This window comes from Primulina huaijiensis, chromosome 7 (genome assembly GCF_012295235.1).
Source record: "Primulina huaijiensis isolate GDHJ02 chromosome 7, ASM1229523v2, whole genome shotgun sequence".
Classification (NCBI taxonomy): domain Eukaryota; kingdom Viridiplantae; phylum Streptophyta; class Magnoliopsida; order Lamiales; family Gesneriaceae; genus Primulina; species Primulina huaijiensis.
In genome coordinates, this window is record NC_133312.1 from 1,762,803 (window position 1) to 1,788,983 (window position 26,181).

Here is a 26,181-nt window from a genome sequence, read left to right on the forward strand (position 1 = left end):
GCTTTCACGAGGTTATTTTTAATTATTTTGGTTATCATACTCACCAGTCTTGTATTTATCGGAGAATATCCTCCTCGTGTGTTTTCTTTATTTTTACGAATACTTGTACTTGTTGTTTATCCATTACTTTGTATTGCAATATTCATTAACTAATAAAATGCATCGTAATTTTTAGTACCACCATGGCAAACTTGGCAAAGCTCGAATTCATCGCTCTTGATATTACTGGGAAAAACTATATGCCATGGACTCTTGATGTAGAAATGCATCTTGAGTCATTGGGTCTAAGCGAGACCATTAAAGAAAATGGTATATCTTCATCACAAGAAAAAGCAAAAGCTATAATATTTTTACGACGACACCTTGATGAAGGTTTAAAATGTGAATATCTCATCGAAAAAGATCCCATGGCTCTGTGGAAAGGATTAAAAGAGAGATTTGAACATATAAGGGAAGTTATACTTCCGACCGCCCGTGATGAATGGAATATGTTAAGATTCCAAGACTTTAAAAAAGTCAGTGATTACAATTCAGCGATGTATAGAATAATCTCGCAGTTAAAATTTTGTGGACATGAGGTTACAGAATCGGAAATGCTTGAAAAAACATTTTCCACGTTTCACGCATCAAATATAACACTACAGCAACAATATAGAGTGCGTGGATTTGCGAGATATTCTGAACTCATCGCCTGTCTTCTTGTGGCGGAAAAGAACAACGAGCTATTAATGAGAAATCATCAGTCCCGACCCACTGGATCAACAGCATTTCCAGAAGTAAATGCTGTAAGTAAAAATGAATTTAAACCTGGAAACCAAAATCAAATTCAAAGACAAGGTTTTGGTCGAGGTCGAGGTCGAGGTCGAGGTCGTGGACGTGGACGTGGACGAGGAAGTGGTCGTGGTCGTGGACGCGGCCGTGGTTTTGAAAATAATCGAGATAGTTATTTCTATAACTCATCTCAAAATAACGTCCCAAACCATCCACAGAAAAGGCATCAAGAAAACATGAGTGTTAATGAAAATCACTCGAAAAGATTTGAAAGTTCTTGTTTCAGATGCGGCACTCCAGGACATTGGTCTCGTATTTGTCGAGCCCCTGAGCATCTTTGCAAACTTTATAAAGAATCGATAAAGGGGAAAGAAAAGGAGACCAACTTCACTGAGCGAAGTGACCGTTTGAGTGATTCAACTCATTTTGATGCTGCTGATTTTATGAATGATTTCTCTGGAAATGATCAATATGTTGGTGGGATAGAAATGAACAATATTGATGCTGCAGATTTTCTCAATGATTTCTCTGAAAATGAACAATATAGTGGTAGAATATAAATGTACAATAATTTATTTTTCATGTATTTATATGATAATGTTTTATTGTACAATTATGATATGTGTTATATTTAAATATGTATTGTCATTAATTTTTTTTCATTGCATATTTTTTGAAGTTCAAATATGGAAAATGCTATGAGCAAAGCTGAAGTTTGCATACCCGATAGTGGTACAACGCACACTATCCTCCGAGATAAAAGATATTTCTTGGAACTAAAACCAACAAAAACAACGGTGAATACAATATCAGGTCCTGTAGACTTGATTAAAGGATGTGGTAAAGCACAATTTTTGTTACCTAATGGTACAAAATTTTTGATCAATGATGCTTTATATTCACCACAATCGAAAAGAAATTTGTTGAGTTTTAATGATATATATTCCCATGGGTATGATACTCAAACAATGAATGAAGGGAATGAGAAATATATGTGTCTTACCACATATAAATCAGGAAAGAAATATGTGATTGAAAAACTACCAATGCTCCCTACTGGATTGCATTATACACATATACGTCCCATTGAATCAAACATGGTAATTGATAATTCTTCAATATTAACCAATTGGCATGATCGATTAGGACATCCTGGTTCAACAATGATGCGAAGAATTATAGAAAATACACATGGTCATCCATTGAAAGACCAGAAGATCTTTCAGAATAATAAGTTTCAATGTAAAGCATGTTCTCTTGGAAAACTTATTATAAGACCATCACCAGCCAAAATCCAAACTGAATCACCAATGTTTCTTGAACGTATTCAGGGTGATATTTGTGGACCAATCCATCCACCATGTGGACCATTCAGATACTTTATGGTATTGATTGATGCCTCCAGCAGATGGTCACATGTATGTTTATTGTCAACTCGAAATGTTGCATTTGCAAGATTACTTGCTCAAATAATAAAATTGAGGAATCAATTTCCCGATTATACAATCAAGAAAATTAGACTTGATAATGCTGGTGAATTTACTTCCCAGACTTTCAATGATTATTGTATGTCTATGGGAATCATTGTTGAGCATCCTGTTGCTCATGTACATACTCAAAATGGATTGGCTGAATCATTGATTAAACGTCTGCAAATGATTGCTAGACCAATGATTATGAAAACAAAGCTCCCTATTTCTATATGGGGACATGCAATTTTACATGCTGCTTCATTAATTCGCATCAGACCAAGTGCATATCATAAATACTCCCCATTGCAGCTTGCATTTGGTAAAGAACCAGACATTTCTCATCTGAGAATTTTTGGATGTATGGTGTATGTGCCTATTGCACCACCTCAACGAAAGAAAATGGGACCTCAAAGAAAGATTGGAATTTATATTGGTTATGATAGTCCATCGATCATTCGATATCTTGAACCACAGACAGGCGACGTGTTCACAGCACGTTTTGCTGATTGTCATTTTAATGAGGAAATCTTCCCAATGTTAGGGGGAGAACAGAAACATACCGAAAAAGAAATTACATGGTATGTATCATCATTGTTACATCTGGATCCAAGAACAAAACAATGTGAAAAAGATGTACAGCAAATTGTGCACTTGCAAAGAATAGCAAATCAAATACCAGATGCATTTGCAGACACAAAAGGGGTAACTAAATCATATATACATGCTGCAAATGCCCCTGCTCGAATTGAAATTCCGAAGAAACAAATTGAAGATAGTCATGATGTCATTAAACGCCTGAAGCGTGGAAGGCCAGTTGGTTCCAAGGATAAAAATCCTCGAAAAAGAAAATTCATAGAGAAACACAATGATCACAAAATAGAGAATGATGTTCCTGAAGAAACACATAATGATCACAAAATAGAGAATGATGTTCCTGAAGAAACACATGATGATGAAAATGTTTTGTCAGAACCACAAACTGACGAGAATCATGAAATCTCTATCAATTATATTAATACTGGAAAAATATGGAACCGAAAAGATATAGAAGAAATTGATGATATATTTTCTTATAATGTGGCAATCGACATCATAAATGATAATGAAGATCATGAACCAAAATCTTTTGGTGAATGTAAAAATCGGCAGGATTGGATAAAATGGAAAGATGCCATCCAGGTTGAATTGGATTCGCTAAATAAACGTAATGTTTTTGGACCTATAGTCCTTACACCTGAAGGTGTAAAACCTGTTGGATACAAATGGGTTTTTATTCGAAAGCGAAATGAGAAAAATGAAATAGTAAGATATAAAGCTCGACTTGTTGCACAAGGTTTTTCTCAAAGGCCTGGAATTGATTATGAAGAAACGTATTCTCCTGTGATGGATGCAATTACGTTTCGGTATTTGATTAGCTTGGCAGTATCTGAAAATTTAGAAATGCGTCTTATGGATGTTGTTACAGCCTACTTATATGGATCACTTGATAGTAATATATATATGAAAATCCCTGAAGGATTTAAGATGCCTGAAGCACAAAGTTCAAAACCCAGAGAATGTTATTCTGTGAAATTACTAAGATCATTATATGGGTTGAAGCAATCCGGCAGAATGTGGTATAATAGGCTAAGTGATCACTTGATGAAAAAGGGATATGTAAATAATTCAATATGCCCTTGTGTTTTCATTAAGAAAACAACATCCGGATGCGTAATTATTGCTGTATATGTTGATGATTTAAACATCATTGGAACAAATAAGGAAATTCAAGAAGTTGTGTCATACTTGAAAGAAGAATTTGAAATGAAGGATCTTGGAAAAACCAAGTATTGTCTGGGTTTACAAATTGAACAAAAAGAATGTGGAATATTTGTTCACCAGACAAATTATACAGAAAAGATCCTTAAACGTTTTAATATGGACAAATCAAATCCTTTAAGTACTCCAATGGTTGTTAGATCATTAAACATAGAAAAGGATCCATTCCGTCCATGTGAAGATGATGAAGATATTCTTGGTCCAGAAGTACCATATCTAAGTGCTATCGGTGCCCTTATGTATCTTACAAATTGTACAAGGCCTGATATATCTTTTGCCGTAAATTTATTGGCAAGATTTAGCACATATCCAACAAAGAGACATTGGAACGGAATTAAACATATATTCCGTTATCTACGAGGAACGACAGACTTGGGACTTTTGTATTCAAAAGATGCTAATCCAAGTATAATTGGTTATGCCGATGCTGGATACTTATCTGATCCACACAAAGCACGTTCTCAAACTGGATATGTATTTACTCGTGGAGGCACTGCAATTTCTTGGCGTTCACAGAAACAAACACTTGTAACAACTTCATCAAATCATGCCGAGATTATTGCACTACATGAAGCAAGCCGTGAATGTGTGTGGTTAAAATCAATGACTCAACATATCCAAATCTCATGCGGATTATCATTCGACGAGAAGCCTGTGATACTATATGAAGATAATGCTGCATGTGTTGCTCAAATGAAAGAAGGATACATAAAAAGCGACAGAACTAAACATATTCCTCCTAAGTTCTTCGCATTCACCAAGGAGCTTGAGAAGAATAAATGTATTGATGTTCGTCACATTCAATCAAGTGAAAACTCATCAGATCTCTTCACAAAGGCACTTCCTACGACAATATTCAGAAAGCACATATATAATATTGGGATGCGCAATCTACGAAATTTGTGAAGAATTGTTCGTGTCAACATGAGGGGGAGTTTACGTGACTGCACTCTTTTTCCCTTACTATGGTTTTTATCCCAATGGGTTTTTCCTAGTAAGGTTTTTAACGAGGCAGTATAAAAACACGTAATGTATACAATCATTATGATCATCATCACAAGGGGGAGTGTTGAAAAATTATTTAAAAATGTGTTAAATATTTGTGTTGAAAATGTGAATGTTGAATGTTGAAAATTAGGTAAAATTAGGTGTTGAATATTGAAAATTAGTGTGTGATGATGTAGGTAATGATGTATTTTATTTTTGGATTATTTGTAAAAATTTTCTATAAATAGATCTCTCATTTGTGAAGAAAATCACAATTGAGTTGAGAGAAAAATATTATAAAGTGTGTAGTGTGATAATTTTGAGAGTTTGAGATTTTTACTTTTTTACCGTAAATTTTTACTTTTTCACAACAAGTTTTAAGGTATTCTTATTTTTTTATTATTACAAATTTTCATTTCTTCGTAATTTTAATGACATATATTGATGATCAAGAGTAGTCTTATGTTAATGTAATAAATTTTTAAGATTTTGTAAATACTTGCAACTTATTTCTAATTAATAACAATTTTTAACTTGCCAATAGACAAATGAAGCATTTGATTGTTATATGTTCATGTCTACAAATAATAAGTTTAAGATGTGTGTATTTACGTACATTTGTACACACACACACACATATATATATATATATATATATATATATATAGTTTTGTTATCATGTTCAACAACCAAACTCTACCTCTGTGTTCACAAATGATATGACATTCACATATTGGATATAGTGAAACATATCAAAATTGTAATTGCGTTTCCAGACCGGAGTTATATAATATTCACGGAAAGGTATCTATTTCCGATATATATGCCTTTTTTATTATTTATTTAAAGAAGCAAAGCAAAAGCCAAAAGGAGCGAGGGTCGTTATCTTTGTTAGAAAATACAAACAGAAAATACAAGATGAACACGTTTGTTTTATCATTTTGTTCATGGCTATTGAATTGACTTCACAACCAAAGAAGCCCAACACTTTCGACTCTTTGACCTGCCAATGTAAATGGGTGGAATTAAATTCTACAGTAAAGTCCAAAGTTCGTCGAAGTCGACCAAGTATATTATATGCAAAACACGTAACATTTTGCAGATGATAATCGATTATTAGAAAATATTGCGTGGAAAATTCCACATAACCCAGGGTTTTTATAAATCTGGAAAATAATAATTATTATTGAAATAGCTTGTTTTTTATTTAAAAAAAATGAAATTTATGTTGGGCTGGGGAAGGTTTTAGTAAAAGCCCAGGAATGTGTGACACGTATGCGTTATGGATCATGTAGTTTGAGAGACTCCAAATGTTTGAGTTAATTACAAGGAATTAAGTTTGCATAGAGTTGTACCTGTGATCGATGAGGTCTAGCGCAAAAATGTTCAGTTAGCAAATAACGAATAAAATAAACAATACATAAATATACTATAAAAAAAATATATTACATTAAACAAGTCGATAAATATTTGAAACAATTATATAAATATTACTTATCTAGTTGTTTTGGAGGTGAAAATATTTATCGACTCCGTATAATCTAGTTTTCGGACTATTTCTTTGTCAATCGACAACATAACTAGCTCATTTACTCTATCTCGTGACATTGTTGATTAAGGATAATTCTTTATTAACTTCAACTCTGATAACTTATTTCTTGTATGATTAATAAATTATTATAGACAATATAAATATTTGGGAATAAATCATTCAAGTTCTCCAAACATTTATCATATTTAAAAATTGTTGAATTTCAATACTATAGTTCATCATGCTAGTTAAAGGCCAGCTCGTTAACTCTTCAAACTCAACAAATATAAAAAAAATATCTCTTGATATTGTTTAAAATTTTCAAAATGAATTGAATAGAAGATCGAGTTTGATCAATTATAAACAAAGAATATTTAAATTAGTCCTCTTTTATTTAAGGGAGTTGATATTTACACTTCGTTTCTAGTTATTTTTAATCCATTTTATGAACAGATTTGACACATTTTACATATGAAGTGAAATATACATAACACAAAATGGAATATAAATATCATTTCTTTTTATTTAATATTGGGTCAAATTGTTTATTTTAGTGGGCTACAAACTCAACATATATATGTAGAAAACAAAAATCGAGCTCTCTCCAGGAACGGACCTTGAGGTGGTTGCTTCCTTGACCTCATAGAAAGTATGACCCCTAATTTTGCACGACCTTTGGTGGACATTTTTGGAGCCTACAAATGGTAGCCACATTTCCGTAATCCATCACATGCAATCAAACACAACACAAAGAGCTTTCAAGTTTTCAGATTTTGTTCTCATTTAGAGAGTTCAAGAAGCATCCAGAAAATATTTTTTTCTTTTGATTTGGAGTGACTATTACAAAAAAAAAAAAAATCGTTGTATATTGTGAGACAATTATCATAAAACATCAACACTGTGTTTGAGACAAATTCATCTTAAAGACATTAAGTCTCACTCTAGCCACAATTTCAACCGAAATTGTCTATTTCACACTCTTTTACAATAGTAATTTCTATTGTGATGAAGTTTTATTAAGCGAAAATATCACACCATTGCACCCAATGATAAAAGATTATATCCCCTTTAACCTAATTACGGTAAGCAATAGCTTACTTAACAAAAGTTTTGAAGCTAAGCAAAACCTATAAAAACACAAAGCACAAATTTGATTCTCAAACTGGATATACATTCGACCAACGAGACGCGAGAGATCCGTGAATTCTAAGCCAATATATGTATATATTTTAGTTTAATAATATAATCTGGAAATCAAGACAAAGAATGTATACGTGTCCGAATCTCATGGACCCATGAACAATTATTGGAGAAAAAAATGAGTTGGTTCCGCATGAAAATTGATCAAATTATATTTCTTAGAAGACAAAAATTTGTGTGAGACAATCTCACGAATAGTATTTTGTGAGACGGATCTCTTATTTGTATCATCTATGAAAAAGTATTATTTTTTATGTTAAGAGTATTATTTTTTATTGTGAATATCGGTAAAATTGACTCGTTTCACAGTCTTTCGTGAGACCGTCTCACAAAAGACTTATTTTTGTTAGAAGATGATTTTTATATATTTTTCGTTTTCCAATAAATGAAAACTATTTTGGATATAGTTTTCGGATTGATGCAAAAGCAGGAACGAGTAGGAAGCAAATCACCACAAAAAAGTTGTGGCCCAAGTGTATCTATTTTCCCCCAACGACTACTGCTATTAATAATATTAAAAAATTAAAAAAATTGGAGTTATGAGCGAATAACTACTTTTTTCTTTTATTTATTGGAGTGGGATGGAGACAGTAGGGACCCGTCGCTTTGTTTAGTCCCACCACCACCACCGGCCAATAGCCCCACCACCACCGGCCCTTCTCTCCAGACCAATACATTTCTCTTTCACTCTCTTTACATTTCTTCTTACACTCATGAAGAATTCATCTGTTCATCGGTATCGAATTAGCAGTTTCTCGAATGGCAGCTTCACACTACCAGGTAGGTGAAATGGACTCAGGCACTGCTGATTCGTTGGCGTCGACGCCGCGCTCAGATCACTATCATCAAATCCACGATGACGGCGCCGCGATGCAGCAGCCTAGGGTCAGGTTTATGTGTAGCTTTGGAGGGAAAATCATCCCCCGCCCGCATGATAACGAGCTCCGTTACGTCGGCGGAGACACCCGAATTGTGGTGGTTCACCGACACACAACCTTCAATTCTCTTCTCTCAAAGCTCTCGAAGCTGGCGGGCACAGCCAACATCAGCATAAAGTACCAGCTTCCGAACGAAGACCTCGACGCTCTGATAACTGTCACCGCCGACGAGGATATTGAGAACATGATGGAAGAGTATGATCGGCTCTCTCAGAATAAATCGGCTAGGCTTAGGCTCTTTCTTTTCAATATCGATGATACAAGCTCCAGAACCACCAGTATAAGTTCGCTCCTCGACGGCTCCGCTAAGCGCGAGAACTGGTTCGTCGACGTCCTGAATGGCGGGCCGGATTCGGGCCCGGTTCTGGAGCGTGGCCGGTCCGAGGTTTCATCCATCGTCTCCGAAGTTCCGGATTACTTATTCGGGTTGGATAATCAGGATGACGCGTTAAAAGAACCCAAGCTCAGAAACAAAAACCTTTTGAACGACAGTGTTTCCATATCTGATCCGGGTTCACCTGCTCCGGTTGTTTCTTCGCCTTTCGGTTCCACTTCATCATCCCTGGCACCACCCAACGTGCAAGCAATTCCAGATCTTCCGCCTGTGAAAACCAAACCTTTTAACCCTGTTCAAACTATGGGCCAAGTGAAGGAAAATCGAGTTGATGATGAGATGCTCGGCGAAAATACAGGCCCTCCTCAGCCACCAGTATATTCCAGTGGGCCAGGACCCATGTGGCACTACCCTGGTCCAGCTATGCAACCCGTGCCGGCTGTTTACTACGTGCCCGGTGGGCATCAAGTTCAACCCGCTAATATTTCGGTGCAACCGTTCCCAATGCAGGCTCAATATGTCCAACCATACCCAGTTGTTCAGAGTCAAGTACCCGTTGGGTTTCCTCAAACCGTATCAAGCATGGGTCAAGTATATGGGGCGAGTGTCAGGACTTACGATTTGAATTCCCGAGTTGTTCACGATGGTGCGAATCAAGCGATGTATTTCTCAAAAGGGGTTAGAAATGCAGCCATCGTTCAAGGTCCTTATCCAGGCATGTTTGCTTCTGGTGTGGATGAAATACACGGGCTTGATGTAGCGGGGCACGGGCAGTTACCTCAGGGACCATGAAAATGTAGGCATGCAATGTAACAATAAATCTTGGCATATTGTATTTTTACTATCGTGCATTTGATGCTAGATTTGATTGGATCCCGTAGATGATTTGATTGGGATTGCAATACTATGTACGTATGATTGGTTGGTTAAAAATGCCCAAACCTTGTTTGAAGCATCTGCAATTTGTGTAGAATATCAACAACGTTTGAGGTAGACAAGTACTTGTATTGATTCGTGTTCGAGAATATTTAATGGACCAAATGCAGTTTTACAAAATAAAAGAATCTGTCAGATGTTAATCTAACTTGAGTACCTGTGCCGTCGGGGCTCAGAGTCCTCAGGTTCTATACCGGCCATAAAATAGAGCTATGAACACAGGCATCATCTCCTGTCCCACGAGAAATGATTGATAAATCCAATCTTGCATTGTTTTTTTAAGAGAGTTCTGTAAATATATTCACATTATATAACATTTTTGTATCAATCACCCTTCAAAGGAACAACTAATAGCGATTGCTTTTTGTACACAACCAAGATAATTAGCCTATAATCTTATTAGTTACATACACATTTGCAATATTTGCAACCCTTTCAAAATGTACAGATGTATATACAGCAGAACTTGAACAACCAGATTTGAACTGGTAAATAATCTCACTTGAAAATGGCCATTATTTTCATCTAGCTTCGTAAACAAGAGCATTCAGCATATGATCAAAACCAACTCGAGAAAGATTTCAATCGCCTTGTAAAATCAAGCTCATCCATTTTCCATTTTAAAACACGAAACGACTCTCAGCTTGTGGGGAAAAAACAGGAGAATGCCCCACCTAACTGTCATTTGTGTCTTTTTGCATGCCTAAGCATACAGGCGACTTTGTTGACACGTTGCCTATACCTATACATATGGTGTCCCCTCTGCCATTCCAGATACCATCTTGGACGTTGTTCATCTCCAATGTTCTTGACTCCTGTACATGCCAGCGCAGAAAAAAGTATTATTCGACAAGACAACAGAAAGAGCAAATAATAGGCAGGAGTCTCGTCAATATGTTCGTGTTTCAGTGTGAAAGTTTTAGGCTTGGCACAGTAATGAAAACCAGTTTCTGATACTGAATATTTTCTAGCAATGTATAAAACATGGGAATTTCAGCATAGAATGGGGATGGACCTGACATAAAGCGCAGCACGGGCAAATAAGGTGGTACACACAGTCATCGAAAGAACTATCACTACCCTGCAAATAAGTAAAGACAAGTCGCATTCTTTGTCAAAACTAAGATAGCAACATTGTTAGGAAAGTAAAAACAGACCCTTTCATTTTAATAATCCAATTGTCTCACGTTATATAATCCGAAAGAATTCTAAAAATGGAATGCTTACTTTTATATTGAACCTTTTCCTAATCAGTGTCCGGTAAAATCCAATATATGTTCCAACTGAAACTGTAAATACAATGGCCAAATAAAGGAAGCAACGTCTCCGAGTAAATATAAATGCTAGCATGTTGCACAGGGCTGCAACTGCAAGAATAAAGTGAATAGATCCCTGCACCATCCATTGGTAAACTCAGGGAAGAAAAATCTTTCCAAAAACGAGCAAACGAAGATCAAACTCTAGATGTAATAAATGACAAAATCACAATTAACATTAACTCAAAATTGATAATCAATGAACAGACATCGAAATTGCGCCAGTTCAGAAGTGAGACAAAGAAAAGAAACAGACACCGGTCTAGACAAAAAGAAGTTTAATGAGCAAACACAAGCCACAGTGGAACTTCAAATGGAGGGTCCCTGAATAACACAATATTCACGTTGGGCATACCGCAGTTCGGGTGAAAAAGAATCCTTCAACGAAAGAATGTGTATTTACCTGAAGAAAACAAGAACCAAATCCAGCTCGTTTCATATTCTTGCCAAATCTATAACATGGACAACTGCAATACAAGACAATCCAATGATACATATGCTCCACATCAGAGAAAAATACACAAACAAGAATCCTAAAAATCAAGCTTCCCAATCTGCAACACCACCAAATTTAGTCAAAACCATCAAATCAAGAAAGCATCCAAAAACACACACACACACACACTAACCGTGCTCACTTACATGCCCAGACATTCACCAATTGGATGCGATGAAGCATATCAAAATTGTCTATTCAACAAATGAAAGTCAGTGGACACAACGGTTGGTAGACAACATTGCAAAACTAAGGGATAGCTATTATCTTTAACCAGTAAACTGTTTCAACAATCTCGAACAAGAAAAAGATTATTATCTTTACCTCGATTCCATCTACTGATGCCATACTTTACTCTTCATGAGAACCCAAAACACAATTCCAATTTCTAACAAGTAACAAGTCAAACTAAAGCTAAAAGCAACACAGAAGCATCCAAGCTCAGCAATTTAACATTCAGGGACTAATAAATAAAATAAAACACCAGAATAAGCAAAATCAAATTTGAATAAGCAAAATCAAATTTCAATACCATCTTTAGAAATCAAATAAAAAAGCAGCACCCGAAATCCAAAAGATTTTTTTTTCAACGACCATTTAAGTGAAAATAAATGAAAAGGAGGAAACAGAGAATACCAACCATGTGGATTGAAGAGCTACGCGTTGATCGTCAAAACAGTCGTAAATAATCTCACCTTCCCACAACCTAAAAACTCCCCCTCCATTTTGATACTCAGATACAAGATTTTCTTCCTCGTGGTCATCACTCACTTTTCCCCATTTCCCCTTGTGAGCCTGCATGGCAACCGTTGAACAAAGCATATCAAAATCCAACACGGCCACCCCTTCCATCAACAAATTCTCCTCCTCCACACCCTCCGCCGATGCACCACCTTTCACCTCCATCTCCGTCGTCATTCAAAAGTGATCGGCTCCTTTTCTTGTTCGGTTTTGGGATTTTAAGAGAAGAGGTGTAATTTATTGAAAAGATAATGAAGCAGATCCCGTAGTTGAGAGAATGGGAAAGGAAAAGCCAAATTATTGGTGGTCGGCGAGTTAGTAGTTTTATTACAATGGCGTGCCAGCTAAAATGGAGATGATGATTTTGGCAAGTCAGCACAAGAATATAGGGTATTTTAAAAAAGATTATGGTTACTTTAAAAAAGATTTATTATTTATTTTTTCATTATTTTATAAATAAATAGATAAGAAAAACGAGTTAAGAGTCAACATAAGATATCTTCCATTCTATATAATAAAAATATCTTACATAAAAATTCAAGCCCCGTTGTATAAATTAATCATAGAGCAAATACACATTATTATTAGTTACAAATCAATGTATGAAGTTGTAAAAGTAAGGTGGTTGAGGTGAGTAGGAATAATTTTGTGGATGGTGGAGCTTAATGGATGCTTTCAAGTTTTAAGGGGGTCAATAATGGAGTGCCATTAATATTACTGGTGGGATCTTTTCATTTTTGGTACTTGATGGCTTGTTCATCTAATTCTCAACAATCCCAAGGTAATACATTAACCACACCTTTCGAATAACACTTTATTTGATAAAGAAACGGGAAATTGGACTTAACTTCCCAGCCGCCGTTTTTTTTTGTGTTCAGTCCCTGGGTACTTTTTTAGTACCATATTTTCACATGAAGTGTACCATATTTCCACATGAAGTGTACCACAATTTGTATGACATAGTACCACAATTTTGTGGGTAGGGAGTGAACCCAAATAAATGTTTTGGTTGGGGATTTTTCACCAACTTCCCCATAAAGAAACTCTCGTTTTTTTTTAAAAAAAAATAAAAATATAAAAAACCTCTCTTCCGCCGCCACATCCATACTGCACTTACAAGAGCACGTCTCACCCCATATTCAAATTGTAGAAGTTTATCATGCCTTCTCGATGCTTGTATATAGAAAACAAGTAGCAGATCATATAAAGTGCATAAACCAAGCTTCGTGTTGAACTTCTTCCCACGTTGTGCTTGCAGGGTAAAATTAAAGATAATAATAAAATATCAGCAGCTCAATAAACACATGAATGATTGTGATTCAGTTTGTCATTTCGTGAATTAGTTATGATAGTTTTAACTGTGTAATAAATCTATTTCAGGTGTCATTATTTCATCAATTCCATTGTGTATATATACTTGTAATTGTATTCATCGAGAAATTAATGAAAACAATCATCTTCCTCACTCTATCTGTGTTAATTGTAATGTAACTTTCCCAACATAAAGAATGATGAGCGAAGATACCACGAGGACCTCGCCATTTTCAGGCGGCAATGGTCAGAAGCTTTTCTCGTTTCAGTCCATCGTAAACAAAGAAACTAAGAATCAGAACATAACAAGATTGCACCAAAGTCATAAACAATTAAAGACAGGCCAATTTCTATTCTAAAGGAATGAAACAAGTGTCGGCTCCGGAGATATTATCAGAGTATATAAATAGAAAGTGACCAATATTTTAATATTCGATACGATACAACTCGAAGATGCAACACATTCACCAGATATATTAAGATGATGACATTAAAGCAACGGTAAAGATATCGTAAGATAGAAGTGTAAACCATGCAGGAAGGAAAAATACCATGAAAAAGATACAATCTACTTTCTAGATCAAGCTTTTAGAACAGGTTTTACGAGGCCCAGCCCTGAACCACTACCTAAGTGTTTGAACTCTGCTGCCTCAAGATGATCCCCATGACCGGCAAAACCAGTTCCTCCTTTTGCCAGATTAACAAGATTTTTCTCTTTGCATGGCTTGTCGCAGACCAAACAAACCTTGTCAACGGCCACAAATTTATCAGCACACTTTTTGCAGAACACATGTCCACAAGAACCCAAAGCAACAAGCGATAGCATGTTTGTCAGCGTGGCCTTGCAGCTGGGACATATAAAGGTCTTATCGAGGGAACTTGATTTCTTGTGTTCACGTTTTTCCTCTGTAAAATTAATCGCAAAAAGTGTCTTTAACCGAAGTTTTTCCTTTCCTTCAGGACAAATTGTTTCAGTTGAAGGGGCTTCCACTTTTTTAGGAGCATCTGGAGTAGCGGAAGGCAGCCAAAATGCCTTCATAGTACGGAGTGCTTCCTCTTCATAAGAAGTGGCTTTTACACTGTTTGCCCCATGAAAACCGTTTTTGCCACTGTTGTAGTTCTTGTCATTGTTCTGTGGTACCGCTCCATGGTTCTGTTGATCAAATGCGTCAAGCTCTCTGGTCCTTTGAAGCATTAACCTCTCCTCCTCTTCATCTTTTTCTTGCTTTTGTTGAGTGGCAAGGGCTGATAGCTTCCTGCAGGTAAGAAAGAAAGAGGTTCTGAAACCTGGAACATAAGATGAGCATCAATCTCGCTCAGATAGAGGCAAAGTAACATTTCTTTCGCATAGGATGCATTCAGAGGCAGAGGAGGAACTCAGAAATAAATTTCTTACACAAATTCTTCTGAAAGCCTACAACGATCTGGGTCGAAGCCTACAACATCTAGTGACCCAGGTCCTCTCCTAAGTTTCTAAAGTGCATAACTGTGCAACATCAAATCTTGGGAAATTTTTACCAGTTGAAAAGTAGAGATGCATAGCTTGATGAGGATAACTCTGCTCACAAGCCGGAGGTGGCTAGGTTATTGCTTGCATTAATTAATTCATCAGCTTCTTAAGCAAGCAGTTACCATAAGCTGCTGCTTAACATTATACAGAGCCAATTTGGGTTAAACATTCCATTTTCGTAAAACAAGGATGAATACGAAATAGTTTTATGGAAGCCCATTGTGCAGTCTTGCGCGGGCCCGGGGTGTGACACTTTCTAGTTTTGCAATTTCTTTAAAAATGAAAACTGGAATTCCCACACGTGACTTTTACAAGGTTGGCGGACCCCACAAAACTTTGAAGGTGTGTCAAAAAAGTGATTTTTATACACCTAATTGTTGTAACTCTCACAGGCAATAAGCAATAGAAATAAATAGGCAATTGGTAAGATTAAATTAAATCCAGCACAAGGAGCTGCCTCTTCACTGGGATAACACACAGCTGGCTTATATTCCATAATTCAATTCTTCCTTGACTTGTAGCATGTAAAGCATTCACCTTTACTGGAATTGTTAATCATACGAGATTTGTCCACCAAGATCTATTACAAGGAGCCGGTACAAAACTAGCATGTAGAACAGAAAAAGTGGCATTAAATATTTTCCCCTAATTTACAGTTCTCTAAAAATAAAAATCAACTTAAAGCTAAGTAATCGAACTCTTGCCCCCTTGTGATCGGGCACTATTAAAGATGGATTACAAAAATTCGATCGAACGTCTAAGACTGCGACATGAAAGGAAGAATGAAAACCCAACATAAAATATAATTCAAAAATCAAATAATTCGGCAATTAAGGGAAGAACCTTTGAATGTCCTTCTTCTGGGACAACAGGCATTCGAGAATGCATTCTTTGCAGAAGACATGGCCTTTCGAGCAGGACATGGGTTCAATCAAAGTCTTCAAACAGAGACAACATGCGTCGAATGGTTTGATGGAGTCTTTGCCCAACCTCTCCTTCTGTGTGCCGTATCCTAGCTGCCGCTTTTCACTGTACGTGAAGATAGCTAAATCATTGTTGTTCTTCGAGTGTCTCTGAGGCATTTTTGCTTGGATTCTAAACAGAATACTTGAGGAGAAGTTGAATTTATCGAGGGGATAGGGTAGAGAAATCGGGAGACGGGGACTATGAAACCCTAATCAAATTGGGGAAATAAATTTTACCACAAGCGGTTGGTTCGAGGGAAATCGGGAATTATCGGCTTTACATTGTGTTTGTGCATATAAAAAGGATTTTAAGTTAATGGAATTAGTATTCTATTTGCTATTTGATTAAAATTTAAAATATAATTTGGATTTTGATTTGAAAATTATTGCTTATTTTTTAAATTTTTTTATTAATAATATTTTTATAAATATTCACTTTTTTTTATCAAGAACAAAAAATTAATTTTAACATATAATGAATATTATTTTAAAGAAAAGAAAAATATAAAGTTTATCGAGATGATATTAAAAATAAAATACCAAATTTTGATAAATGAAATTCCATGAAATCTAATTAAATATCAATCTTATTTTGAAATTTCATTATATCAGACTAAAATGTAATTCGCAATTCCATCAAATTCCATGTTATCAAATACATTGTAAATTTTTTATTTGATTTTGCTTTAATAATTAAGATCAAGACCAGCAACTCTATGCATATATTATAATAATGAGTAAACGTGATATTTCTTAGTAATAAATTCATAAATTTTTAAATAATTTAAATAAAAGTAAAGATAACTTTGCCTAAGCAAAAATCATATTTTATAAAAAATTTGATATGTTTAANTTTTCAAAATCTAAATGTGATAGTATTGTTTGATATAAAACTTGTGACTTTCTATATTATTTTTTGTAGCTCGAACAGACATAATTTACATAAGTGTCACTTCAACGTCACGTCGAAAAAATATTCAAATGGCAAAAGTGTAAATACATAAAACATAAAAATCAAGTTAATTTTGGGATGCAATAGTACGTAGTAACATATATGATATCTTGACTAGAAAAACATGGTATTACATATCCCAATTACATAATTTACTTGTGTTATGGAATCATATTCTAGTGCACATTTTATAAATTTTCCGGGGAAGCAATAGTACTAATATAATGCAAATAATTTATAACCCACCCCAGGAAAACAAAAATCGAGCAATCATTCGTGCATCGTCGTGAGATCAGATCGAAGCTGTCCCATTTCCATGAGCTAATCTTTGAAATCTAGCACTCGAATTAATCTTGATCTACTTTTTCTTCTGGACCATCGATTCCCTATTCAATTAACAAAACAATGATAATTTGTTGGATCAATCCGGGCGTGCCAATTAGTTTCAAGTTCTGGCCTCTGGGTAAATATATATACGGCAAGGTGAGAATAGAAAATATAGTGAACAGATGGATACCGAGTCTGTGCAAAAATATGAGGAGAAGATTTTGAATGTTAGTTTTTCATTATGAAAAAAATAATTATGTGAAAAAATACATGGACAAGTTCAGATTTTATTTCATGTTTATTTCATGCATGTACATATTTCAGGAAAACCTGGAGTTTTCAGCGGGTGATCTAGTCCTGGAGAACCCGACAGTAATTGAATTCGAAGCCACGTCTCTTCTGGAATTAGACTGATCTTCACATCTTGAAGAACTAGAACCCGAGAGTGGAGGCACAACTTGATTTTCTCCACCATCATCTTGCAGTTGCTCCTCCCCGATTTCACCTCCTCCGCGACCGTCTATTGTATTCAAATCTCCAAGACGACGATCAATTTCCATAGCCCGGAATCTTCTATCAACGCATGCTTCGCATGCAGAAATAGTCCGGCAGAGCTTGGAACCGGATCCGGTCCACGATGTTGGTCCTTGACAAACATTGCAAAGAAGAGTTCTTGAGTGCTTTGCAGCAAGAAAATTGGCTGCATGAACCCTGGAATCACAGTCCCAGCACAAGATTGCTTCGTCTGAATCACAATACAGCCTTGCAACCGATTTGCACATCTCACATTTCTTCATATATTTTTTTCTCTCTTGGTTTTGATTTTCTTTAGTTAATGGGCAATTAATGTATACATGCATGTTTCTTTACTTGGGTTTCATGTTTTATAGTACGTTGTCTCCTTATATTCCCGCTGAAACGGAGGAATCAAAGTGGTTAAAACAACAGAAGAAAGGCATGCAAATAATGGAGGTTTAATATTTGTTATGATATACCAAATTAATGAACTCAAACGAAATGGAAGTCTTTATCTGCCGTAGAATATTAATATATATATTAAATTAAATCTTTATGCACAGAGTCTTCCACTTTAATTGGGCACAATAATTTTTTTCACCCTTTGGTTTATTGTTTTTAAAGTTCTCTATCATTCCTTTCGGTTATGCAATTGCATTTGTCATCATGTAATAAGTGTTATATATTTACAATAATAATTATGACACTTCAATAAAAATGACTTTTCGCAACGCGCAAATTCTCTTTCTGCGGCGTATATTGCACGCTGCACAACTGCAAGCTGTTGAAAAGACACACGCATATGATATTTTGCCTCCGATCTTATAACTACTATTAATATATTGGAATTTAAAGCTTAATGAATGAAAATTAAGCAACGAAACTAAATGAAAAATCGAAAGGATAGCACCGAGGACATAACGACGAACTCCGAACACACATAGGAGATGCTCGAGGCCCAAAAAGGGATGATGACTTTTCTTGATCAATTCAAGTCTCTTGGTCCAAAGAGACACCCCAAAAGAGGAATAAACATGTTCTTTGGCTATGGTTCAAAAGGTTGTGATTCTTGGTTGCAACATTTTGGATTGTTATAAACAATCCCTCTTGTATGTATTATCATTTTTATTTTTAATTCATTTATTGTTAGAATTCTTTTGTACTTATATTGCCTCTCTATTTTCATTCTTTAACTTGAAAATTTTCAGTATATTAAGTTATTTGATATTTAGAGATTTTAGCGTTGTAATCTTTTGATTTTAGTTGTTGTATTTACAGACGATTATTGTAAAACCGCAAACATATTTATACAGGGTAATTTCATCTTGCGGAGAAAGAAATCATTTCTTGCCATGACAAGATCAGAACTCTAGTGTCCCTGCACTTGCAAAGAGCACATAAAAGCAAAAGTGGTAGACCAAGTAGAAGGAGAAGGAACAACAAAACATGTTCTAAATATCTATGTCTATATTCTTATTTTCTATATAAAAATGACACTTGAATTATGAATTTACAATTATGTCCTCTTGGTTTTTTTTTTTCTTTTCGTCGTTAATTATGGTCTTGGTAATCCTTTCACTTATTTGCTAAGGTTATTTAGATAATTCCATTTGTTAGGTTTTCATTACATTAAATTTCTCATGGCTTAATTTAATAAATATTCATAATTCTCATCAAATTTGATGTCTTCTTTTATTTTAATATGTGGTTATAATTATTTATTTATTTTGATGATTTGATTTTGATGGTTTAAATTCAGGTTTTATCATTCTATTTTGTTGTTTCTTTTTTTTTTTTTGGTTCAATTTAAATTTTATTTTATTTGCTCAATATTTTAAATTTAAGTATTCATCTATCTATATTCTTTTTTTTTTATTACAACTCACGCGAGAAAGGAATCAAATGCAGGGAAACCGGCTATTCCGACAAGGAGTGAGACCACTGGGCTACAAACCCGGTCTCATTCATCTATCTATATTCTATATCACTATGAAAATGACACTTGAATTATGAATTTAAAATTATGTTCTTTTATTTTTTTTTTGTCTTTTGTCATTAATGATGGGCTTTGTAGAAAGCTTATTAGGTACATAAACGATAGGAATTGGAATTATTTATTGTTTTGCTAAGGTATATAGAAATTTATCTATTTATTAATTTTTAAAAATATTTTATAATTAAATTTCAAGAATACAACGATAAAAAAAAACTATGAAACAGTAAAATAACAGCAGAAGAAAGATATGTATAAGTACTCGACATAGTAAATTTTATAGCAACAATAATTTTGAAAATATTTTAAAGAGTTTATAAAATTCTGTATCATAGAAAAATTTAAATAGTTAAAAGAATTATGTTTTTTCATTTCTTAGTTATTTTTTTCCATGCTAGGATACTAGGTAATAAATTTTTAATGCAATTTATTTATTTATTTTGTTAAGTTCATAAATTCCTAGGAAATTCATATGATTTATGAATTTACTTTTATGTTCCTTCATAATTTTTACGAGGTTTAGTGGTTGTTGGTATTTTCTAATGCATTTTGGAGATTTTGTTTGATTAATAGAATTTCCAATAAAATTGTTTTAGTTTTATTTGATGTAATTTAATTATTTAATGAATAATAATACTTTGATCGGTTGGAATTTCATAATAGTTTCATTTGATTTTTTTTTTCATATTTCATTTGATGTGTTAAATAGTGTATTAATTGATTTCCATTTTCTTTCATGCATTTGTAGTTTAAGTGTGCACGGTAGATATATTCTACTAAGGCTGCGTTTGGTTGACTTGATTAGGTGGGTTTATTTTTTTTAACCCACCTAATCTCATGTTTGGTACGTTTTTTTATTTAATCAAGTCAATCCATCCGATGAATGATTAGGTTATATTATGTGGGTTAAAATAATTACTCATGACCCTTATGATTATTTATCTCACTCTTAATCCATCCTATTTTTTTAATTTTACCATTCTCTTAAATCTAAACTCACCACCACCGACCGCCGCCTCCCGCCTGCCGCCCGCCGCCGCCGGTAACCACACCGTCGGCCGACCGCCACAAAAGAGGAAGGACAATTTTGTCAATTCATCAAAAAATTCTTAATTATCTCATTCTTAATAATCATATCAAACATAATATTATTTTATCATTATCTACTTCAATCATTTTTTGTCATTTATCCCTTAATCATTTTATTATTTTATCCATCGAACAAACGTAACTAGTTTAGTATAATCAATGGTACTTAGAATTTGTTTGTACCTCATATTCTGTAGAAGTGTGTAAGAAGTAACAGTGTAAAGTAATGGAAGCGGTGGATCGGAGCTAGGGTTTTGAAGGTATTGATGTTGTAAATTCCAGGCTACGCGGGTCGGGATGGTTTAGGCTCGACAAAATCCCAAGCTCCAGATTTTTTGTTTTCGTATGCCGAATTCATGAGTAGGTAATTTGGTCGAAGAACAAAATGTTTTTTTTATAGTTAATTCATTTGTAGATGCCACGTCTTCGTTTGTTTGTTTATCTGTTAGTTACGATGAAATTCAATAGGTTTCGGCTTTTTCTTGGTTCTTGTTACATTTCTTGGTTCCAAAAAACACAAATTCGGCTCTTTGCATTTGTGTTCTTCTATCGTGAAGTTTCTTTTGTTGTTTGGATGCATATTCGATTAACGAATTCTTGTCGAAAATGATGACAGAAAATATCGTAAATACAAATTCTTGCTGCAAATCATGACAGGAAAGAAGGCATGATTAAATTATTGATGGAACAGAGTGAAATGAGATCGCGAACTTGTTCTGGAAAATGATCGATAAAATTTGGATAAATATTCATCAGGTGGAAGGGTCCTTCAAGCTTCCACATAACGATGGAACAAGAAGCTGCCCTGGGTCCCCCTTTCTTTCGGGGGTCAGCGGTGGGTGGGCTCCCCAGGCAAGCGGGAGTGAACGAGAGCTAATGCAGGAAACCGCTAGGTTGTCCCCTACCTCACTCATACATCATCTTACAATTTTTTAAGACAACCCATGAATATCCTGATACGGGAAAAAGAAAGTCAACTTTGTGTATATTAGTATTTAAAGTGGACGTTTCATGTTTTGACCAGCTAAAAGTTGTTTATTAATATGAGATTATTGACTTCAATATCAAGATCAAGGAGTTGGAAAAACAATAGTTTGAATACTCTTCTCACGACCTGAAAATTATGGCAACAGACCATTTCATTTTTCTTATAGCAAGAAATGCTGGTTTCTTACCGGTTATAATTTATGTACCACATGTTTGGGAATAAAACAAGAAAATTAGCAAATCGACAGTCATGTCGTTAGACTATGCTGATTTAATCTTGTTTGATCCCGTCCAAAAAGCTTGCAGCGTGACAAATTTTATGAGAAGATATTTATGTGGACTATTGTAGCAGAGTTGGACTTTAATTGAGAAGCAATTGGGTCTTGAACCCTAGTCCCGAACTTGTGATCTTGGATGAGCAATAGGTCATTTTGCTCATTTCAAGCTTTCAATCCAAATGGTATTTTATTTGACATCATGTCCATGTCATGCATGATTGTTCATCTAAATAGGTATGGCCTCTTCGTATATTAAGGTCGGGGCCTTCAACAGCAACACTTGTGCTGGTTGTTGTTTTTTGACTATAATGATTCCATGCACATTGAATTCTAAATAATGCAAACTAGTTGCTGGTATGTCAACAAGCAATTTAATGATTCTTGACAGTTTCTATAATAAGACGATTGAACAGATAAAAAGGTATCACATCAGCTTGAATTGATAAATTTTTCAGGAATTGATGATTGAACCTAACAATTCTCTTGCATCATATCATAGAATAACTTCTGAAGCAAAACAAGATATTACATAGTTTCCGGCAGTAAAATGAAGAAACTATCCATGTTCCAAGTTTCTTGGGTTATATTTGCATGTTTTTTCTTTGGAATCGGCACAGCTACAGACATGTTGTGGGCCAATCAATCCCTTCGAGATTCAGAAATGTTAGTTTCAAGCGGGCAATTTTTCAAACTGGGATTCTTTAGCCCGGTGAACGGTAGTTACAAATATGTTGGTATAATGTATAATACTATCCCAGAGATGACAGTGATATGGGTAGCTAACAGAGAGAAGCCTTTGAATGATCTGAACGGTTCATTGCAGATTTCAGGAGATGGAAATCTTGTGATCTTGAATGGGAAAAAGGAGATAGTGTGGTCATCTAATGTTTCTGGTTCTGCTGTGAATTCGAGTGCTCAGCTCTTGGATACAGGGAATCTGGTGTTACAAGATGGTTTGAATGGTGAGACTTTGTGGGAGAGTTTTGAACATGCTTCAGATTCTTGGATACCGAAGATGAAAATCTCTACCGATTTAAGTATAAATGAGAAGAATATTTTGACATCATGGACAAGTCCTTCTGATCCAGCTCCGGGAAGATTCACATCTACTATCGAGCCTCTACCGATTCCTCAATTATTTGTCCGGAATGGTAAGCATCCTTACTGGCGCAGTGGTCCATGGAATGGTCAAATCTTTATTGGGATACCTGGGGCAGATACCTATTATCAAAATGGATTCCATCTTGTCAACGATAATCCTTTAGCTGCATATCTCACCATCACGTACACAAATTTGTCTATTTTGTCATATGTTGCTTTGAACACCTCAGGGGTTTTAATACAAAAATTTTGGGCTAATGGTTACCGAGATTGGGCGGTAATATGGTCATCCATAGGCAACGAATGTGATGTCTACGGTAAGTGCGGGCCTTTTGGAATCTGTGAATCTCGGTCTACTCCTATATGCTTCTGTTTGCCGGGGTTTGAGCCAAAAAGCAGAGAGGAATGGAATGCGGCAAATTGGACCAGCGGCTGCACAAGAAAAACTCTCCTTCGGTGCGAGAAGAATAGTTCTGTTGGCTACATGGGAAAGGAAGACGGGTTTCTGACGATGAAGACAATGAAATTGCCTGATAATTTCAGTTGGTTTTCGACTTCCGAAGCGGACTGTAGAAACCAGTGCTTGAATAATTGTTCATGATCTGGTTATGCTTTTGATGTTGGCATTGGGTGTTTGTGGTGGATTGGAAGCTTTATTGATGTGCAGAAGTTCTCCAGTGGTGGTTCGAATCTATACATCCGCTTGGCATCTTCAGAACTTGGTATATCACTTGCCTACTTTCCAAAAATTTTCTTTTCTTTTCGTTTACTTCGGGTTCACAGTTTTAAGTCATATTTATATCTTCATGTTTAAGAATATACCATTGACCTTCTTTAAAATATGTTCGTCTGGAGTTCATATATTTGTTCCTTGAACCCAACTGTTGACACTATGCGCAGGTCACAAGAAAAATCTGAAGGCAATTATCTCTACGGTAGCAGTTTTGGGCTTCATAGCATTTTCTGTATGCACATTATTATGGTGGAAGAGGTTAACATATACAGGTAATGGTTCCATTATTCCATACTTGAAATGCTAGAAATCAAATAAGATTATGTTTTTTTTTATATATTTATAATATATTGTTATTAAGTAAAGAAAAATTTTAATCTTATTTATCTCAACACATTTTCGTTCAAGAGGTGATGGGTGTAATCTAAATAAAAAAAGTTTACTAGACTTTTGTGGCCAAACAATATAAATCATGTATTGTGTTGCATTGTCTTTTCACCATAATTTTATTTGTTTAAAGTTCAAACAGTAATATGCCACTAACAGATTTTATTTGCACTTGTATCCTTTGCTTTTTCTTTTTGGTTTTATGGCAGGAAGTAAACAGATCAGTGGGGTGACAAATCCAAGGTATTCAAAGGAAAGCGTGCTTGACGGAGTTAGAATTGAAGAACTGCCACTATTTACATTAGGGGCACTCTCAAATGCGACAGATCAGTTTGACTCTGCCAATATGCTTGGCCAGGGCGGCTTTGGTCCGGTTTACAAAGTATAGACTTCTAATATTTCAAGTATCAGATTTACAAGTAATTTTTTATGTACTCAAGACTGATTCATTTTGCTACTGTAAAGGGCATATTGTCAAATGGACAAGAAATCGCAGTTAAAAGGCTTGTGAGATCCTCCAATCAAGGACTTGAGGAGTTTGTGACTGAGGTTGAGGTGATATCTAAGCTCCAACGCAGAAATCTTGTCAGAATTCTCGGCTGCTGTGTAGAATCTGAAGAAAAAATGCTCGTTTATGAATATATGCCAAATGGAAGCTTGGATGGTTATATCTTTGGTGAGTAAACAACAGTAAAGTTAGCTCTTTTTCTTGGAACACGTGTTGATGTGACTTCGTTGAAATGGATGAGCCGGGTAAGGAGCTCCAACGGGTCAAATCAATAATTTATAGTTTTTAGGGAATTTTGAGTGAAGATAATGGCTTCAATAGCACCTGCAAACAATGAAAGGAACTCGTGAATGGGCGCCGGAGGGGTGTCCGGCGTGGCCACTCCGATGCTTAAGTCAGTGAATGACTCAACAAAAGACCAATGTAACCAAGTGATGGTTGTGATATCGGTGTAAGAGTGTAGACAATAAAATGAATTCCCCTTTTAAATGTAAAGGGAGAACCTGATATTTATAGTAGCGGATGCATTGATTACCTCGGTCTGCGTGCTACCTACTAATTATAGTAGGGCGGCTACATTCTGATATGTCAAATCATACACTAGTCACATCCCGCCTGTCTGACTTTGTCAACCACTTGGATTATTGTCAGAGATAGGACGGTCGCCCACATCTAATTCTGCTAGTGTACTCGAGTGCGGTGCTCATATTGAGGTGGCCCGGTTAGAATGCTTACCGGGTGTCTGGTTGCCCGGGGAGTAGAGCCCGGGTTTGCACCTGCCCGGCTTCAGAAGAATCCATCCTGCAGATTGACCCTGATTTGGGAATCCATCTGATATCCCGGGTCATCCATGACCCGGGCTCTTACAGGGGTATCATCACACATCCCTTAAATAGTCGGGCTAGAGTCATACTCGCTGTCCCGATTAGTCATGCTTGGATTCCCAAAGAGATGATCAATCTGGTTTTATAAAAGCATCGGGGG

General features: G+C 35.5%; 3 protein-coding genes and 1 pseudogene across 4 annotated transcripts; 2 read left to right on the forward strand and 2 right to left on the reverse strand.

Moving 5' to 3' along the window:
- Positions 1-8,368: 8,368 nt before the first annotated feature.
- LOC140980575 (uncharacterized) lies at positions 8,369-10,049 on the forward strand. The gene has a single exon (XM_073446480.1). It carries the CDS (start codon positions 8,539-8,541, stop codon positions 9,841-9,843), a length of 1,305 nt encoding a protein of 434 aa, XP_073302581.1. The 5' UTR covers positions 8,369-8,538; the 3' UTR covers positions 9,844-10,049.
- Positions 10,050-10,489: 440 nt separating this feature from the next.
- Positions 10,490-12,893, reverse strand: LOC140980576 (protein PLANT CADMIUM RESISTANCE 11-like). Of its 2 annotated transcripts, XM_073446481.1 has the most exons (5): positions 12,440-12,886; positions 11,707-11,770; positions 11,215-11,379; positions 11,003-11,068; positions 10,490-10,802 (listed from the first exon to the last, which is right to left on the reverse strand). In XM_073446481.1, exons 1-5 carry the CDS (start codon positions 12,715-12,717, stop codon positions 10,662-10,664), a joined length of 714 nt encoding a protein of 237 aa, XP_073302582.1. In that variant the 5' UTR covers positions 12,718-12,886; the 3' UTR covers positions 10,490-10,661. The 2 variants fall into 2 exon arrangements, with proteins under 2 accessions (XP_073302582.1, XP_073302584.1); XM_073446483.1 differs by lacking the exon at positions 11,215-11,379 and having other exon boundaries at positions 12,440-12,893.
- Positions 12,894-14,248: 1,355 nt separating this feature from the next.
- On the reverse strand, positions 14,249-16,604 carry LOC140981748 (E3 ubiquitin-protein ligase CSU1). The gene is made up of 2 exons (XM_073448171.1): positions 16,205-16,604; positions 14,249-15,107 (listed from the first exon to the last, which is right to left on the reverse strand). The coding sequence occupies exons 1-2, from the start codon at positions 16,441-16,443 to the stop codon at positions 14,432-14,434; spliced, it is 915 nt and encodes a 304-aa protein (XP_073304272.1). The 5' UTR covers positions 16,444-16,604; the 3' UTR covers positions 14,249-14,431.
- Positions 16,605-21,392: 4,788 nt separating this feature from the next.
- Positions 21,393-26,181, forward strand: part of LOC140981103 (G-type lectin S-receptor-like serine/threonine-protein kinase At1g11300) — a 7,922-nt pseudogene continuing 3,133 nt past the window's right edge.